General features: G+C 30.9%; 1 protein-coding gene across 2 annotated transcripts; it reads left to right on the top strand.

Annotated features, from left to right (window-relative positions):
- Positions 1 to 4057: 4057 nt before the first annotated feature.
- Positions 4058 to 9023, top strand: LOC123893153 (rRNA (cytosine-C(5))-methyltransferase NOP2C-like). 2 transcript variants are annotated; one of them, XR_006803363.1, is made up of 10 exons: positions 4058 to 4262; positions 5398 to 5538; positions 5622 to 5766; positions 5853 to 5943; positions 6844 to 7041; positions 7215 to 7444; positions 7535 to 7666; positions 7797 to 7838; positions 7953 to 8014; positions 8648 to 8726. XR_006803363.1 is itself a non-coding variant. In XM_045943075.1 (10 exons), the coding sequence occupies exons 2-10, from the start codon at positions 5423 to 5425 to the stop codon at positions 8779 to 8781; spliced, it is 1176 nt and encodes a 391-aa protein (XP_045799031.1). In that variant the 5' UTR covers positions 4061 to 4262; positions 5398 to 5422; the 3' UTR covers positions 8782 to 9023. The 2 variants fall into 2 exon arrangements, 1 of the variants encoding a protein (XP_045799031.1); XM_045943075.1 differs by having other exon boundaries at positions 4061 to 4262; positions 7771 to 7838; positions 8648 to 9023.
- The last annotated feature ends 9648 nt before the right edge of the window (positions 9024 to 18671 follow it).

The raw sequence follows: 18671 nt of genomic DNA, 5'->3' as shown, positions 1-18671 counted from the left end.
TGTTAATGAAATTTTATTGATCTACTACGATTATTGAAGCATTCATGATCAAATGTCTTCGCCAGAAATAGTATTGTTGAAAGTAAAATTTAATATTTTTTTTTAAGAAAATTATATTCATACTAACATAAAAAGGGATATAGTGAAAAATTAAACTCATAAGACTCAATGGTCATTGAACATTCTTGTTTAGTGAGAATGACATACTATATTGTTTATTAGTGCAAGTGACATATATAGATTTATTTTAATTAGGCTTAAATATGTGATAAGTCCCTGCAGTTTCACCTAGTTTTGCTGTAATTTTTTTTGTTGGTTTTTCATCCCTGCAGTTTGAAACAATTTTGGTATTAGTCCCTCTGTTATTTCCGGCCGTTACAAAAAAAAGAACACTTAACGGGGTGCCACGTGGCCCAATCAATATAAGCCACGTGGCACATTAAAAAACACAACATTAAATTTTTTTTTAATGTAAAGAAAAATAAATGATTGCATAAAAGAGGGGTTTGGCTTAGTGTCTCGTGAGCAGCAGCCATGGCCATGAAAGAGAGATTTTGTGACCTTCATTTTCTTCAACAACAACCAACTTCTTCTTCTTCTTCTTCTTCTTCTTCTTCTTCTTCCACACCACCATCCAACTTCATCTTCTTCATCAACCACACCACCACCACCACTACGAACACCGCCACCACAACCACCACCACCACGCTTAACTCTGTCATTTTTTAAGCTTCAATTTAAAGCTTCAGTTTATTCATTATCCTCTATTGTCTATGTTTAAATCAAAATGAAATTACTTAAAATAAAATTAGATTTATATAACTCCTTCAGTATTTAAAATACACTAATAGTTGGTATAACATATAATGATAGTAATGGTAAAAGAAATATTAATAAAAGTGTTTTTTAATGTGCCACGTGGCTTATAATGATTGGGCCACGTGGCACCCCGTTAAGTGTGGCTTTTTTGTAACGGCTGGAAGTAACAGAGGGACTAATACCAAAATTGTTTCAAACTGCAGGGATGAAAAACAAACAAAAAAAACTACAGGGACTAATATCAAAACTAAGTGAAACTGCGGGGACTTATCACATATTTAAGCCTTTTAATTATGTCTAATAATAACTTGTCTCATCAGCAAAGAGTATAGGTATAAAGTTGTAAAAGAAATACATCTACAAATGCTACTTTATTCTCAATAATAATTTTGGATAAAAGAAAATTTGTACCGTTGACCACTAATAAGAGCATGCATGAAGCAATAATCATCAAGAATAGATAAGATAATTATGTACAGCTCGTACAAGTGTTAGAATTTCCTGTATTTCTCTAGGATCAGCAAGTTACTTTACTTGCATTTTGGTAACTAGCTTGATTGTTAAACAAAAATTATATATCATCTATATTTGTTTACTAGTATTCAAAGATAAAGACCTAAGTTATAAAAAAGAAACAATAATGCTTAATATAGCGAAAAACTTTTTCGCGAATGTTTCACGAACGCTAACGCTATACCACAACAAGCAACGTGTATCGATTTGCATTAATTTGACTTTCTTTAAAAAAAAATTCTTCAAAATAATGAGTTTGCATGTGACGGTTTGTTTTGTTTTTCATGATCTCTAGTAACATTTTTTTTTCTGGAGGCAACACTCTAGTAACATGAAGTATTGAAGTAGAGTTTTTTGTTTGTATTTTCATCGTAAATATTCGATTTACTAGATCGCCTAATTTGGTTCGGATGTCAGTTCTAACATCAAATGATTTTAGTCCTCTCCTGATTGCAGTTGGAGGGAATCAAACTGTAATATTTCCTACTATGTCCAGCGCCAATCACAACATGAACAACTAACAATAAAAATTAATTGATTTTAATTAAATTAAAAAAATTATCAATCAATACCACAATACACAACTAATTACATAAATTTTTCTTTTTATTTTTCTTAGGATATGGATGGTTTTTCCCCTATTTAAGTAGCTAGGTATTGGTACCAAAAAAAATATTTCATCTAATCTTTAATATAAGAGAGATTTCACTTTTTTAGATTCATTGAAAATTTAATGTATCTAAATCATAATATGGACTAAATACATTAGATTCTCAATAAATTTAAAAAATAAAATCTCTTTTATATTAAGAACCGGAGGAAGTGACTATATAGTATAGTAGTTATATACTATTTTTGAAGCAAGTATAGTTGTTATATACTTAAAATTGGGATTCGTGGAAAATTCGCGAGAAATCTCTCGCGACATATAGCATAGCTCAAAAAGAAAATACCTAAACGTCGTTATATATAGTAGCGGAGCTAGGGTGGTCAGGCAGGGCCGTGAGCCACCACAAAAAATTGGAAATTACATGAATGTCCCTATGCATATATAAAATTACAAGTGTTTGATATATATAATAGTAAACACGTAATTATTTTAAAAGAATTTTTGTGGTCGAGCGGTTAAGAGGGATTCCTACACCAATGTGGCGCTGGTTCGAGTCCTTCTAAATTTTATTGTGCAAAGTAAAATACAGTATAATTTTTTGATGATCAATTTAATGCAAGTATTAGTTCAAACTTAATTATTAATTATTTTGAGTCACTTGGTACATGTAAATACTATCTTAAAGTATGCATTTTAATTTTTGAATGACCAACTTTTTTTTTTACAGGAGGAAACTTATGTTATTTCATTTCATCTCTTGAGATCAATTTTATACTTATTACAACTTCAATTATTATATATAATATAATTTTAGTATTTAATTTATATGTTACAATTTTTCAGCGGCCCACCCAAAATAAAAATCCTGAATGGTTATATAATACGAACACTTGCAAACAATTCATAGGGATGACAATGGGTAGGGTATGGGTAGGGTACCATAGTACCCATCCTCATACCCGCAGTTTGAAAAAATACCCGTACCCATCCCCATACCCTATGGGTACCTAAGTACCCATACCCGTACCCGTTACTCGCAATTTTGCTAAAAATAAATCAATCGATTATAAAATATCATATCGTTTTAATATAATTTTTTTTTTTAAGATTTTAATGTTGACTCATGAAAATTATAAACAAAAAATTTATCAACCTCATGTTAAAGTTCATTTCTTTATTGACATATTCACATTGTGTTTGTATTATATTATAAATAAATATTTTTATTAAAAATGTGTAATAATTTAATAGTTGTTATATTTTTAAAAATTGGTATACATATGTTATTATATAAAAATATATACAAAATAAATATATATATTATGTGGGTATGGGGCGGGGTGGGTACTAAGGTACCCGTACCCGCATCCATACCCGTTCATTTTTGCGGGTAATTACCCATACTCGTTTCCGTACCCAAAATGCGGATTTTTACCCTATCCATAATGAGTATTTTTCGCGGGTAGTCACTGAATATGAGTCAAATTGCCATCGCGACATGCTATAATACAAAGCATATACTCATCTTTTATAAGATCATGACGAATGATGGATCAAGACTGAACATATTTTTCAAGTAGTCAAACAATAACACGATATCCATAATTACCATCTCCTTTACAATCAACGAAATTTCCAATAAATTGAGCATACGCAATTCATTAATCCAATTGCGGACCGCTAAGTCTTATGGTCCCACTGCAAACCTACATACTTTCATCGGTAGTAACTAGTAAGTATTGCATTGCATATTGTAGCCCACCACGCCTATATTTCAACATTAAATTAAACTCTAAAAAAATTAAATAAATATTTACGATGTTTTTGACGGAAAATAAATATTTACGATTGATAATTCCATTAGTTGGTAAAATAAAAAGAATTTAATTTATATGCACCGTCGGTGTAAAGTTATTTTACACATGCGTCCCATAATATACCGACACATCATGTATGGTAATTAAAAACACATGATGTGTCACATTCATTAAATGATGTGGCAACGCGTCATTGGATGTATGTGTAAAAAAAATTTACACCGACGGTGTACAACAATTAAACTCAAATAAAAAACATAAATAAATGTAGAATTTTTCTACCCACACTCCAAAAAAATCAGATTACACCCCAGATTGACTAAAATACCCTTACAATAAATTAAATTTTCAATACTCCATCTGCTTTCTCGTTAATACTAGTTCACACCAAAAACACTCAAGCTGCCGTCGCCGTCGCTTAAACCGCCGTTGCCGTTCATCCCCGCCGCTTAAATCTCCGTCGCGTTCATCTCCATCTACACTTCTGAATCTCAATTTGAAAGGTGAGTTGCCAATTCATGATTCTGCAATTTATTTGAGTTCGATTGTGAATCTGCTACAAGTTCCTTATGAAATTAGGTTGATTTTGAGTTCCATCGTTATGATTTTCTGGGTTTGATGTGGTTAACGTGAATTCATTTGACGTACCGACGTAAACTGAGTTTGTTGGTGTACCTATGTAAACTGAGTTTACGTATTATGTATGCGTGGTTCAAATTATTCAATTTTTCTTCTGTTCAAATTTGTTTACTCTGTTTCAATGGTTTTAGATTGGCAAAAATAAAAAAGTAAACACGACTTTGTGGACAATTTAGAACTCAAGGAACAATCACATAATTAATAATGTGAGATAGAATCCTAATGAAATAGTGAGAGGAAGAAAGAAAATCATGTGTAAGTTGTTGTAGAAATCTCTAGGTGCGTCAACATTTTCTTCTTCCATGTCCATTTACTACAGAAAGAAAGAAAGAAAAAAGAGAATTAAATCGATTGAAAATCATGTGTAAGTTGTAGAAATCTATACTACAAGTAATGAGAGCTATACTATAAGTAATGAGAGTTGATGATATATCAATAATAAAAAAAAATCGAATGTGAGTGTGAATATGTGATCTAAGTTTACTTAGGTTATGTAAACTCAGTTTACCTGTTATTGATGTAAGTGTAAACCGAGTTTACATAAGATTATGTGAACTGAGTTTACTTAAGTTATGTAAACTCAATTTACTATGATTTGAAAAATCTATTTTCCACTATGTGAATTTAGATTTAGCATTAGCAGTTCATCGTGCAAGAAAACTAAGTTTACATTCAGTCATTCACTAACTTAAGCAATAAAACGTGAAATTTACTATGTTAGCAGTTCATCGTGCAAGAATGGGGTTTGTGAGAGAGAAAATATTGGGTTTATGAGAGAGAGAACAGTGAAGCGCAGAAGCATTAGAAATAGAATAAAAGATGAGAAACTGTTTTTAAAAATTTATATAAAGTAGGGCAATTTTTGTATTTTGATTAAATTTTGATAAAATTTTGGTGTAACTAGATTTTTTTGGGGTGTGAGTAGAAAAAATCATAAATGTATTGTGTATTCTCGTTATTGAATTTACGATATGGTTTGCCACCGCTCTAAAACGACAGGTTTTTGAAGCTGTTGTCAACAACTATGGATCCCGCCGCTGCAACGGCGTCACTACCAGATGCTTTTCTTCACTTCTTAGAATCCAACGGAGTCGATCCATCCATTTACACTTCAATTGATTCCACTCCAAGATACATTCGGTATATTCCACTTTTCACTCTTCATGCTTTCATCTTCTTTCAATTCCTCACTTCTTACCACTTTTTCAATTTTCGGTGAAAAGGTTAAAACCTGGTTTCGAATATTGCATTGAAGAAGTTGAATCAGAAGTTAAATGTAAACCCGAGAAATTGGAATGGTTGTTAGGGTTTTACAGTCTTCCACCGAATATTCAAATTGCTAGCTCTAAGGCATACCAAGAAGGAAAGGTAACTGAATTCTTTTGGATTTATTTCCATTTTTTTTATGCTTAGTTTTTTTTTGTTATTGATTATGGTTGATTGTGTTGCATTAGATATATGGAATTGATGCATCTTCTGGAGCTGCTGTTATGGCTTTAGGTATAGAACCAGGGGATCATGTGTTGGACCTATGTGCTGCTCCTGGTAGATATTTCTCTGCTCAATCAATGTTATATTCACATTGCTAATTGCTTATAAATATATAAACATTTCAATTTCAATGGTTAACATATGATGATAACAATTTACAAAAATGTACTTTTGATCATAAGAAGTAGGGGTAGTTTGTGTTTGTTTTCAAATTCCCAATGATTATGAGTTGAAAGTCCAATTGTCTCCTTTCCGAACGCTCTTTTAGTTACATATCTTTCCCCTGCTTATATAAAAAATGAGGAGTGCTAGCAACACTCACTCTCTAATCGGTTGAAATCAATGTGAGTCCCTTACTTTGGAAATAGGTCCCACATAAAGTGGTGAGATCCACTTGGTTTCACGCTTTCACCCAATTAGAGAGTGAGTGTTAGAGAAAGTATTCATAAGAGTGTTGTCAGCGCTCATCTATAAAAGTACATTCTTTCTACTATGAACATGACACAAAAAAACTCACAATTTTGCATCTGTAATGAGTATGACAATGATGCACAAAGATGTATCGTATCCAGATGGCAATTGTGTCTATAGTTGGTAAGAAGTATCAAAGGTGTATATGACAATTAATGCTGGAAATATTTTTAAAATGATTTAAAATATTTATTGGATGATTTTTGAGTATATATCGGATACGTGTCGGACACCTATACTTTGACATATTTTAAGTATCTGTGCTTCATAATCTGACCTCTTATTGTTTATAATAATGTTAAAATAAGTGTTTTTGAGAGCAAGACTTGATTTATTTCAGGGAGAACATGTGTAAGACTGTTAATTCTAAATAAAAACATTTTTTTAGGGATGCTTTTAGTTGAAAAGCAACTCCGTATATAATCTTCTAGATTTTCTTAAGTCATTGGTTATAATGGATTTTCCTTCAAATGTGATGTTTAGGTGCTAAACTTTGTATGATACTAGACCTTCTTGGTGATTCGGGCTCTGTAACTGGAGTTGATGCTGCAAAGCATCGTTTGGCGGCGTGTAGAACAATGCTGCAGAAATATAAACTGGGTGATCGATGCAGGCTTTTTGTTGCTGATGGAACAACATTTTCGGTTATTCCTGATGGATTTCGTTCCGACTCTGAATCATGTAAGTGAAGTTTAAGTTGTGTGGCATTGATATTTTGTGGTCAATCTTGGAATGATACTGAAATTTTGATATCATACTTATTTGTTAATAATTATATTATTATTATTATTATTATTATTATTATTATTATTATTCATTTTTGAAATGTTTTCATTCAATCAAGTATTAAACAGGTGAGTCTAGATTGGAAGAAAGAACGGATGTGTTCAAGGAGTGGACATCTAGAAGACCATGGAAAGAGAGGAAACAAGCAAAGAAGTGTGGCACTCCACAAGTGGTGTCTAAGTCTCAGCCTCCTGAACTCATATATTACGGACGGCATTCTGGAGTTATTGGTCTTACTAAAGGAGAATTATATAAGACTGTATCTGAAAATGATATTGCAAGCTATGGCTATGATAAAGTAACTACTGCTTTACTTTGAATTCAACTTGCATAGTTCTTCACTTTCTCCTGTCCTTACAATTTTATCATCTGTTGGGATTTGATTCAGGTCCTTGTGGATGCAGAATGTACTCATGATGGTTCAGTTAAACATATTCAGAAGTTCGAACATTGGGGCTGGATAACTCTTCAACGTCGTGTGCTGGATGCTGAGAGGACGGATAATTTACATGTTCTTCAGGCAATGACTTGTTATTCTCTTGATCTATATAATTTACTTGTTTGCCTTTATTCTTAAATATCATTTTCATTTAACCCACATATAACTTTTGTATTTCACTACAGCTGAATCTTCTGACCAATGGTTTCAGACTACTAAAAGTTGGAGGATCACTCGTCTATAGCACTTGCAGGTGTCTTTTACTTTCTTTGCTTTTGCATGCAGTTAAAATACACACACACACAAAGACACGCCATAATTTATATCATGTAATGTTTTCTAACAAATACCTTATATTGTTGATTAGCTTAACTGTTGCTCAAAATGAAGATGTGGTGGAACAGTTCTTGAAGGAAAATATAACTGCTGGTAAAATCTTTATGCTTCAAATTCTTTCTTTCCTATTGAAAATTATGTCTGAAGCTTCACCTATTTTAAATGGTCCGAGTTTGATATTTCTTTCTTTTTAGTTAAATATATTTGTAGCCTTAAAAAAATTATGATCTTTCAACTTTAGTTTCCAAAAAATTTTCTTCCATTTTTGGTTCTGTATACATAACAAATTAACAACTTTGTTTTCAGTCCTTAATAGGAATTAAAAACACACAGTTTATATAAGTTTCTGAGACTAAAACTGAATAACAGTTTAACAGGGACTGAGGTTGACCAATAGTGATTTTTATGGACTAACAAATTTATTTAATTCTCTTGTTATTCCGTAGTGATATGATTAGCAGGTTCAGTGTGCTTGTCAGTTGTCAAATAGTATTATGTTTTTCTTGTAGAAAATCCTCATTCTTGGATTCCTACTGTCTCTATCCTCAAAACCTTCTTTTTGAAGGGAAAATGTAGGACAGTGACAAGCTAAACTTGCATAATCAGTTTAGTGGGCATAATTTGGTATTACTCCTTGGATCATATACATGGTATTTGCTTAATGTCCCTTATTGCTTGAGGTGTTTGTTTTATTTATGTTTTTGCAACACTTATTTCAATCTACAGAGTTGACAGAGATAGATGCTGCCAGAAATTGGCCTTGCAAGGGTGGTCACATACCAAAAACATGGCGATTCGACCCATTAACTTCACAAACTAGTGGACTCTTTGTGGCAAAGTTCAAAAAAGTAGTCATTTGATCTTCTTGTTGGGCGCCCTTTTTTAGATCCTTATTAGGGCGTCCCTTGTTATGTCCTTGCAGTTTTTTTCCAATAGCCAAATAGTTTTAGATGTACTCTAGGTATATTAGACGGATTCATACAACAGATATTTTCTTATTATTATTTAAATATAAATTATTGTGATCCTTGGATAAGTGACGGTGTAATGCTAGGAATATTTGATATAGTAATAGAATTATGGTAGGAATCATTGCTTTGTATTTGCCTTTGTCTTTAGAGATATGATTTGAGCAACCAGAATACAAAAACCTTAGCCTCATTCTACTGCACATAAGACATCAAGATCATCTATTCCTCATCCAATTCAGCATAGTTTTTCCCATTGTTAGGACATTCATACTTGTAATGATCAAGCTTATGGCACTTGTAAGATTCCACCGCAGCCTTTATGAAGTTTTGGCGTCTATTGATATGCATTTCTTCACATGCGACTTTTATATGACTTATTTACCACTTCATTTTTGGGAATTTCTGTTTGTAAACAATTAGTGAGCTTTGCAACTCGTCAATTGATAACACATAAATATCCTTGGATTTCTTTAACGATCCCAAAAGGAAACCGGAGGGATCGTTATGTCTAACATAAAACGGACTTTGTGCCCATTTAGATACAAAATAACAAAAACTAAACACACTAACAATACTAAAGTAAAGAAAATAAACATAAGAAGAGAAAGCCCCTTTTATAGCAATTTTGGCCGCACCAGTGGCCAATTAAAATTGGCCACTTGACAGATCTTTGACTGATGCATGAGCTTTTGACCACCTAAGTAGCATAGGACATATGCAAAATTACTCAAATATTTCTCTTTCTTATAACATTTGCTACTTATGCATGCATGTATTTGCGATAATGATGGAACACCAAATAAAACAACCAAAAGGTTTTTTTTATATTTTATTTTAATACCAAATTTTTAGTTGTTAATTACTATGTGATATTAGTTTTTCTTTTAGACTTGAACTCTTGAACTTTAACTCTTTAATCTTTAACTAAACTAGCTTAAATCAGTTAAGTTACACATCCTATACCAAATGACCAAAAGGTCTATTAGTTATTATGAAATGTTTGTAGGATCGTAGACAGTCCTAGTCTCCTTAGTAGTCACCACGAAAGATGCCAACATATAAAAGGACATGAACAAAAAAAGAGGGGCACAAGAGATAGACACTGAGACACGTAGAGAAAATAACTTGTCTTCTACGTATGCAATCTCATCTTACAATTATTGTCAAATAGCCAAATGAGTAAAGAGAAAATCAGAGATTATCGATGGTTCTTTGATGCTCAACTTTTGCTATTAATTATTTTTGTGCATAGCTTCAAACTAATTATGACACTAATCACTTGTTGATTTCAATTTGTTGCGTGCAAGACATACCTTTTGTAGTGGTTTTATATTTTATTTTATTTTATTAGATTAGGCTATTCTCCATTTTGATTATTTAAATTTCAGTAATTTTGAATGGAAAAAATAATACTCCCTCTGGTTCTTATTATAAGAAAAAATTTACTTTCTAAATTCATAGAATGTTGGATGTATCTATTAAAATTGGGTATTGAGTTTAACTCATCCCTACAAAACCGGCTTGTGTTAAGAGTCCCACATTGGTTGAGAGATAGTCTGACTAAGTGTTTATATACTAGAGGCAATCCTCACCTTACAAGCTGGTTTTGTAAGGATGAGTTAGACCCAATATCCATTTCTAAGATGGTATCAGAGCCTCTCTACGATCCGTTGGGCCACCTGTTATCAGGTTTCCGCTATCGGGCCACCTACCCTTTATATCCACGCACCAAGCCCAATAGTGCTGGGCGTGAGGGGGTGTGTTAAGAGTCCCATATTGGTTGAGAGATTGTCTGACTAAGTGTTTATATACTAGAGACAATCCTCACCTTACAAGCCGGTTTTTTAAGGATGAGTTAGGCCCAATATCCATTTGTAAGAGCTTGTAAGGTGAAGATTACCTCTACTTTATAAACACTTAGTCAGACCATCTCCCAACCGATGTGAGACTTCTTAACAGTATCTGACCCATAATATTATAGGTCAGATACATCCAACATTTTATGAATCTAAAAAGTAAACTTCTTCTTATAATAAGACATATTTGCTTAAAAAACTAAAAGTTACTCCTTTATTTCTAATTATAAAACCCTATGACATTTTTTACACATATTATGAGAAAAGTTGGTCATATAATTATACTTATGCATATGATTTATATATGAATATTACTAAGTTTCTCTTTATGTATAAATAAATATATTTAAACTTGACGCTTCATATTCTAAAATAAATTGATAATATTAATAAGAAATATATATCTAAAAGAAAAGAAAGAAAATGTATCTAAAAATTTGTAGATTAGTAGTAATATTTAAGGGTAAAAAAAAAACTCTAAAAGAGTCTTAGATTGTGCAATATCTATATGTACTTTTGCTTTTTTTTTTTATAAACGGAATCTAAGTTTATTTAACATGATATTAGAGCTAAATTTTGTAGCTAGCTATGCCTTGGAATCAGCCTTAGATGCTGCGCAAGAGGGTATATTTGCATTTGAGTGCCAATATATTTTATTTTAGGTTGTGTATAATGTATAACAAAAACAAGTAGGAGTATTTAACAAAAACAAGTTTAAAGAATTGTTTAATACATAATTCTCCATGAGAAATTTTTAGAGCTTAATATTATCTTTAATTAATCTCCCTTTTTTTTTTTATGAAAGTTCACTAATGTTGATTTAAAATAGTACCTTACTCTAATCAATAAGTGACAACCTATGATATATCTTTAATTATCATTTCAAATCCATATCATGATCAGTTATTTTCTCTTAATGCTTTCTTTCATTTTCATGTCGACATATTCAATTATTTTTAGGTATGAAACAACATTAATAATTATATATTCACAATTTTATAGAATATCTCTATATTAAGATGATATATGAAGTGTGGAAATAAACCATGCATTAACTGCAAGACATGCTTGTGAATGTGTGAAAGGGCTTTTGGTGGGTCTATTAGAAAGAGTGTGAAGAGGGCTATAATGTACATGGATCCAATTCAAGACACTTGACTTGAAAATGGACCCTGACCCATGCGACAACATCATGCTTTCTTAGGGAAATTAATATCATGTGACAACAAAATTATTAATGTGATTTATATGTTGAAGAGAAATCATACTACGATTCTTTTACATTCTATACCTTACTTAAAACAAAAAATATGTCGACATCGATCTAATTTAAATCATTGGTCGATTTCCCATGGATAATGTGTTTGTTAGCCTAGCATCAAAGAAAATAGTGTTGAAATAGGTTTGAAAAGATTTTACAAATCTCTTATGTAATGTAACATATGAAGATACGTTTATATTGACGAAATCTTTTATATGTTTATAATAGCTTTTTCAAAATCCGTCTTGAGTAAACTTTGAATCCGAGAAATGTGTTAAATTAGTTTCATATGGATTAGAAATTAGGCTTATGGTTAATGAGATATCTTAGGATGAATTATTCAGAAAAATCAAGTTCAATTTTTTGTGGGAACAATTTTTGGCCGACTTTACTTACATTGCGACCAAACTCTCAATTATCAGGCCCCATATCAAAAAAGTTTCATATGGAATGATATAGTATAGACTTAACTACACATTTGATCCCTTACGTTTATTTTAGATTTGAATTTGGCCTCTTATATATAAAAAGTATTAATTTGGTCCCTCAAGTCTCCACTATTTGCATTAGTCCTTTACAACAATTTTTGTATATGAATTTGGCTAAAGAAAAATAATAACATGATAAAGATAAAACAATTTTTTTTTGGCTTAAATGCAGTTTTGGCCCCTCAAGTTTCACAATTGCTTGATTTTGGCCCCCCACATTTCAATTGCTTGATTTTAACCCTCTAAGTTTCACAATTGCTTGATTTTAGCCCTCCAAGTTTCAATTGCTCGATTTTGGCCCCCCAAGTTTACCCCCTTTTGCATTTGCTAGTCCCCCGTTGACTTTTTTGACTATAAATTGCTTATGTGACATTTTAAAAAAATTAAAAATATGTTTTTTATTTAAAAAAAGTTTACAAAGTTTTTAAAAAATAATTCATAAAATGTTTTTTTTACTTTTTTATATAACAAAATTATTTTACAAACTAAATATAATAAAAAAAATATTTTATAATTTAGTTTTTAAAAAACAATTCGTAATTTATTTATTTATTTTTAAATACTTATTTAATTTTAAAATGCCACATAACCAATTTTTAATTAAAATATTCAACGGGGGGCTAGTAAATGCAAAAGGGGGTAAACTTGGGGGGCCAAAATCGAGCAATTGAAACTTAGAGGGCTAAAATCAAGCAATTGTGAAACTTAGGGGGTTAAAATCAAGCAATTAAAATGTGGGGGACCAAAATCAAGCAATTGTGAAACTTGGGGGGCCAAAACTGCATTTAAGCTTTTTTTTTTTGTAAAGAAAAAACAGAGTTTTAATTAAAGGAACTCTACTATTTGATTATTATTATTAAAGCCAATAGTTATTATTTTATTAAATTACCCTTTTATTACAGGAATTTTTAAAATTATCCTTGTTTATCTTGTGTGATTTGATTTGTACACATGAGAAGCACGGACATGATACAATATTCTAGTCAACTATCACATCTTCAATTTGGATGACGATGAATTTATATGTAGGAAAGTACGTGACCTACAACTACCAACCCAATATCACAAAATATCTAGAAGAGTTGAACATATATATAAAATTTAGAGTCTATGATATGGTTTAAATTTTAACAATCAACTAACTATTTGTCTCCTAGTGTGCAATGCATGGCTAAATATTCTTTGCTGTATTTTATTTTAGAATTATACCTTTATGTTTCAACAAATGAATGCATGGCTAAAATGTTATTTGTCACATATACTATCTTTTAAACTTTTATTTTTGGCCTATTGGGTACATATATCTTTAAAACTTTTTCATCTCTTGTATTTGTCCCTTTTGTAGCAATATATAGTCTAGTCCATAGTAACTAAAATAATGTGACGAAATTGCATCGAAATTTAAGGTAGGTTAGAAAAAAGAGTGGGTCAATCACGTTGTTTACGTACGTGGTCCTCGATTCATGGCCAAAAGAAACTCAAACAACTCATTCATCTACACACCTCATTGCTCATCTCAACTTTATCGTAAATGCATGTGTTTCCTATATTTGTAGGGTACAAGAAACTCGAGTGAAACTGTGAAACTGAGAGGTACTTAACCCCTTGTCAAAAAAAAGAAAAGAAAAAGAAAGGTACTTAACCCGTCAGAGAGGAAAAAATGGCAAGAAAGTTTCAGTACTGTTTCACTCATGGTAAAACGGTGTGAATAAATAAGTTACCCCGTCCTGTTGTTGTTATAAAAAAAAATTATTTTTCAGATTCATATAATAGAATAATGTATTTGATCTATAATATACACTAAATACAAATAACATTTTATAAATTTGAAAAGTAATTACTTCTTTTTATAATAAGAATCGGAGGAAGTATTATTTATTTAAATATGATTTTATTATTGCAATATCCAATAGGGGTGCTCAAATCCAAACCAATCCAAATAAAAACTGAAAACCGATCCAAAAAAACCGAAAACCGCAAAAAACCGAAGTTTTTTGGATGTGTTTGGATGTTCTTTTGTGAAAACCGCTGGATCGGATCGGATTTCGGATTGATTTCTTAAAACTAATCCAAACCGAACCAAACCGCATACATATATTTTAATATTTATTTATCTTTTTATTAGTATAAATATATATATTGCATTAACCTTTTTTTTCATTTTAAATTTTGTTAATTAATTTAATCTATTTTAAATTTTGTTAATACTATATGTTAGTTTAATTTAATTTTTTTTTTTTACTTTTTATATGTTTTGAATATAATTGGTAATTGTCATTCCAAAATATTAATTTTCAATATATTATATGTTATATTTTACATCAAACTTAATATTTATTTTGTCAAAAATGTCAAACTATTATTTTGTAGCGTTTTTTATAATATTTATATTTATTAAAAAAAAATACAATTTATAATTTGGATATCCAAAAACCGATCCAAATTAAACCGCATAATATTGGATCGGATTGGATCAGATTTTTTTTATTTGTCATCCAAAACCGAACCAAACCGCAAATGAATTTATTTTTGGATCGGATGAGTTTTTGCCTCAAAACCGATCCAAACCGAACCGCGAGCACCCCTAATATCCAATGTGCATCTTGGGCGATTCTTCAGCTCCGCAAGCCCGGGCAGTTTTCCAGACCCTCGCCAAAAATTTTGGTAATTTTAGGGATTAGTTTAGAGTAAAATTATGATTTTTGGGGGTTAATTTAGGACAAAACTGAGATAAATTGAAATTTTTAGGGATTAACTTAGAAAAAAACTGAGATTTTTTGTTAGACTAAAATTTTGTCCAAATTACGTAAAATTTCTAGATTCGCCATTGTGTGCACCACAACTCAATAGTTGGCATTGTCTCCTTGAGACATGTGGCATAGTGATTGGACAAAATGTGAAGATGGATTTGCAGTTTGGTGAACTTCCTGCATCATCTGCATGATTCCTTGATGGGAACGTGGAATGTTATGGCAAGTATGGCGGCTCCCATCTCCCGACTTTTCACTTCTCGTATCAAGAATTATTCTCACATGTCATCCCTAACAAGAGAAAAAATCTAAAATTTAATTGGCTTTAATGCAGTTTTGATCCCCCTATTTTGAAAAACCTGAACTTTTGATCCCCCTATTTTAAAACTCAGCACTTTTGATCCCCCTATTTTAGTTTTTTGTTAGTTTTAGTCCCCCACCTCAATTTGGTCAAACTTTTGCTTATGTGTCATGCTCACTGATGACGTGACATTGTACATGTGGACAAACAATTTCCTTAGATAATGTCCCGAGCCCCAATCTTTTGCTTCTTTGATTGCAGTGATGTAAACACGATCATCTTTAAGGAATCTCATTGCAAAACATGCATCTCTATAGGTCAAATATTGTGTGTCACCAATTTTTCTGACATCATTATAGCAAGTTGTCCACATGTACAATGCCACGTCATCAGTGAGCATGACACATTAGCAAAAGTTTGACCAAATTGAGGTGGGGGACTAAAACTAACAAAAAACTAAAATAGGGGGATCAAAAGTGATGAGTTTTAAAATAGGGGGATCAAAAGTTCAGATTTTTCAAAATAGGGGGATCAAAACTGCATTAAACCCAATTTAATTTTAATTTTTTGATTTATAATAACTGGGGATCGAACCCAAGATCTATAACGTACTACCCAAATCCATTACTACTAGATCAAACATAATGATTTGTCTAAAATTTAATTTTTATCTATTATGAAAAACTATTTTTTTACCAAAATCAAATTAAAACTTTAGTATATCATATGTGAGTAGTTATTTGTTCATCTTAAGATTATGTAAAGAAATTTAAGAATATATTTTTCATAATTTATTCTTTTGCGATTTTCTTGATTGAAATTTCTAACAAACTTCATTCCCATCATATTGCTCCTTATTTTTTTAAATAAAATCTCAGAGCCATGAAAGTGAATAACGGAGATGTAAAATTGATGTATATTTTGATTTATATGATATGCAATGCACCATGTACTTAAAATGTCATAAATATTCTACATTCTTATGTAAGACGTCTCGTTAATTATCATGAAAAAAGATTTGTTTATAATGTGATTTTTAATGAAAAAAGAAAATGATTGAATTTAGACTTATTTTCTCCAATAAAATCTTATTTTCTCCAATAGGGACCAAAAGAGTTTGTAAAAAAAAAGAAAAGAGTAATTTATTTGGATGGGTCAAAATTCAACAACAAAAGGCAAAACCATTGAAGAAAACAAAAGTAAAAAGAGGAAGGCCTAGCCTAGAACATCTGAAGCGGTCATGTCATGTGCAAGACTAATGGACCCTACTGCTTGCTTACACGTGGGACGCCTACCCCACAAAAAGCATAATTTCTACGCGTATTGTGAATCGATAACCACCAAGCTGTGGCCCATAACATAATTTCATTCTTTTTTTTTCTTTTGGTAGAACATAATTTCATTCTATTCTCCCTATTTTACTTTTCAGTTTTTTTTTTCTTCAAACAAATGAGCGTGCTCTATTATATGTTAGTAATAAATATAGGAAAATTATATATGAATGGAAGTCAAACGGGTAACAAGTTGCGTCGCTAATTTTTTTTAATGGTAAAATCAATTCTCTTAAAAAATAACATTCATAGCTTTAGGGAACACAACATAGTTATTCATAACCTTTTGAACTCTTTGTAGAAGACTCACAGTCTCTGGTGCGATGAAACCAAATGTGTCAAATGTAAATAGTATGAAAGCATGTTGACTGTCAGAGCATGCTTTCTCATGTTTAGTCACTTTACTTGAAGTAGCTTTCAGAGTTGTCTATCCCACAGTAAAAGTCTCTGCTCTCAATCTAACAAGTGGCGAAACTACAGTCAAATACACACATGCATGCTTCCCCCCTACCCACCTATACACCATAACATCCACCGATCTGAGAGTTGATCGTCCCTCTTGTGGGTTGGTCAATAAGTTCACAGGCATCTCTTTTTTGGCAATATTCTTGTGCGCCTAACAATATCAAAAAGGACATCTCGAACAAAGTCGTACCTATATTGAAGCCTGAAAGCTCTTTAAATTTAATAATTATCTTGTCTTATAATTTAAAACAGAGAGTAATAATTATAAAATAAAAACCACCTTTAGATCAAAAAAAGATTTGAATTGCACTTTTTACTTTACCTTAAACATATATGGATCTTACCTTACCAAACAAAAAAATATGGATCTTCAAAATCCATGCAAAAGTGTGTGATAAATCTATCTAGGGGTTACATCAACGGAATTACGGTTCGGCCATACACTTTTTGTCTTTATACCCCCACGAGGGGACGAATGTAATTTACAATGAAAACACTTAATTTGAAAATATGTTTAAAAATTTTGGATCATTGAAAATGAATAAAGTGTAAATAAAACTTTTAATTATTATTTTAACAAATTCATGATTTTTTTTTGGTACTTTAACAAATTCATGATTTATTATGGTATATAAGTTCCTATGATATTTATTATTATTTGTTAATTCACGTTACTTACTTTAGAGGAACTGAATTTATTAATTATACTACAAAATTTTAAACAATATTAGGCCAAACTGTTTAAATAAATATGAATATAATTTATTATTATATAAAATTTTATATTTTAAATTAAATTATAATTTTTTTTAGTAAGTTATACTTATTAATTTGCGTTAAACTTTCATATTTAAGTGTATTATTAATTTATTATGAATTATAATTGAAATACATGTAATGTCATATATAGTTAAATTATCTAAACTGTAATGTTAAATATTAAAATGAGGTTTAATATCATTGATTTTTTTATAAAAATTTGTTAATTTATTTAAATATAGATATGATTACTTATTTAAAAACGTTCTTAGAAAAATAACTTTTAAACATGTTAATAGGCTATATTGTATTTTTAAAAGGCTATGCTATGAGGCCAATATGAAATACTCCTCCCGATTTCAATTTTTTAAAAAATAAACCACTTCTCCAAACAAAATAAAAATAAATAAATAAACCCAAAGGGAGCAAGATTATAACATAATCTAAGTCATACTTTAGCCCTTAATTTTTTTAGGGACCATGCTTATGCTTTAAAGTTTTTGATAGGTCAAAAGCCTTGTAAAATTCTAACTCGGCTTAAACTATTTTTACCCCTAAATTCCACTCA

The sequence above is a fragment of the Trifolium pratense genome, linkage group LG6 (genome assembly GCF_020283565.1).
Source record: "Trifolium pratense cultivar HEN17-A07 linkage group LG6, ARS_RC_1.1, whole genome shotgun sequence".
NCBI classification, from domain to species: Eukaryota; Viridiplantae; Streptophyta; class Magnoliopsida; order Fabales; family Fabaceae; genus Trifolium; species Trifolium pratense.
This window is presented reverse-complemented; position numbering and strand designations above follow the sequence as displayed.

Coding starts and splice junctions, on each gene's coding strand:
- LOC123893153 (XM_045943075.1), top strand. CDS start 5,423: ATGGATCCCGCCGCTGCAACGGCGTCACTACCAGATGCTTTTCTTCAC. Junction 7,667..7,770: donor ATAATTTACATGTTCTTCAG/GCAATGACTTGT, acceptor ATTTCACTACAG/CTGAATCTTCTGACCAATGG. Junction 7,839..7,952: donor CTCGTCTATAGCACTTGCAG/GTGTCTTTTACT, acceptor ATTGTTGATTAG/CTTAACTGTTGCTCAAAATG.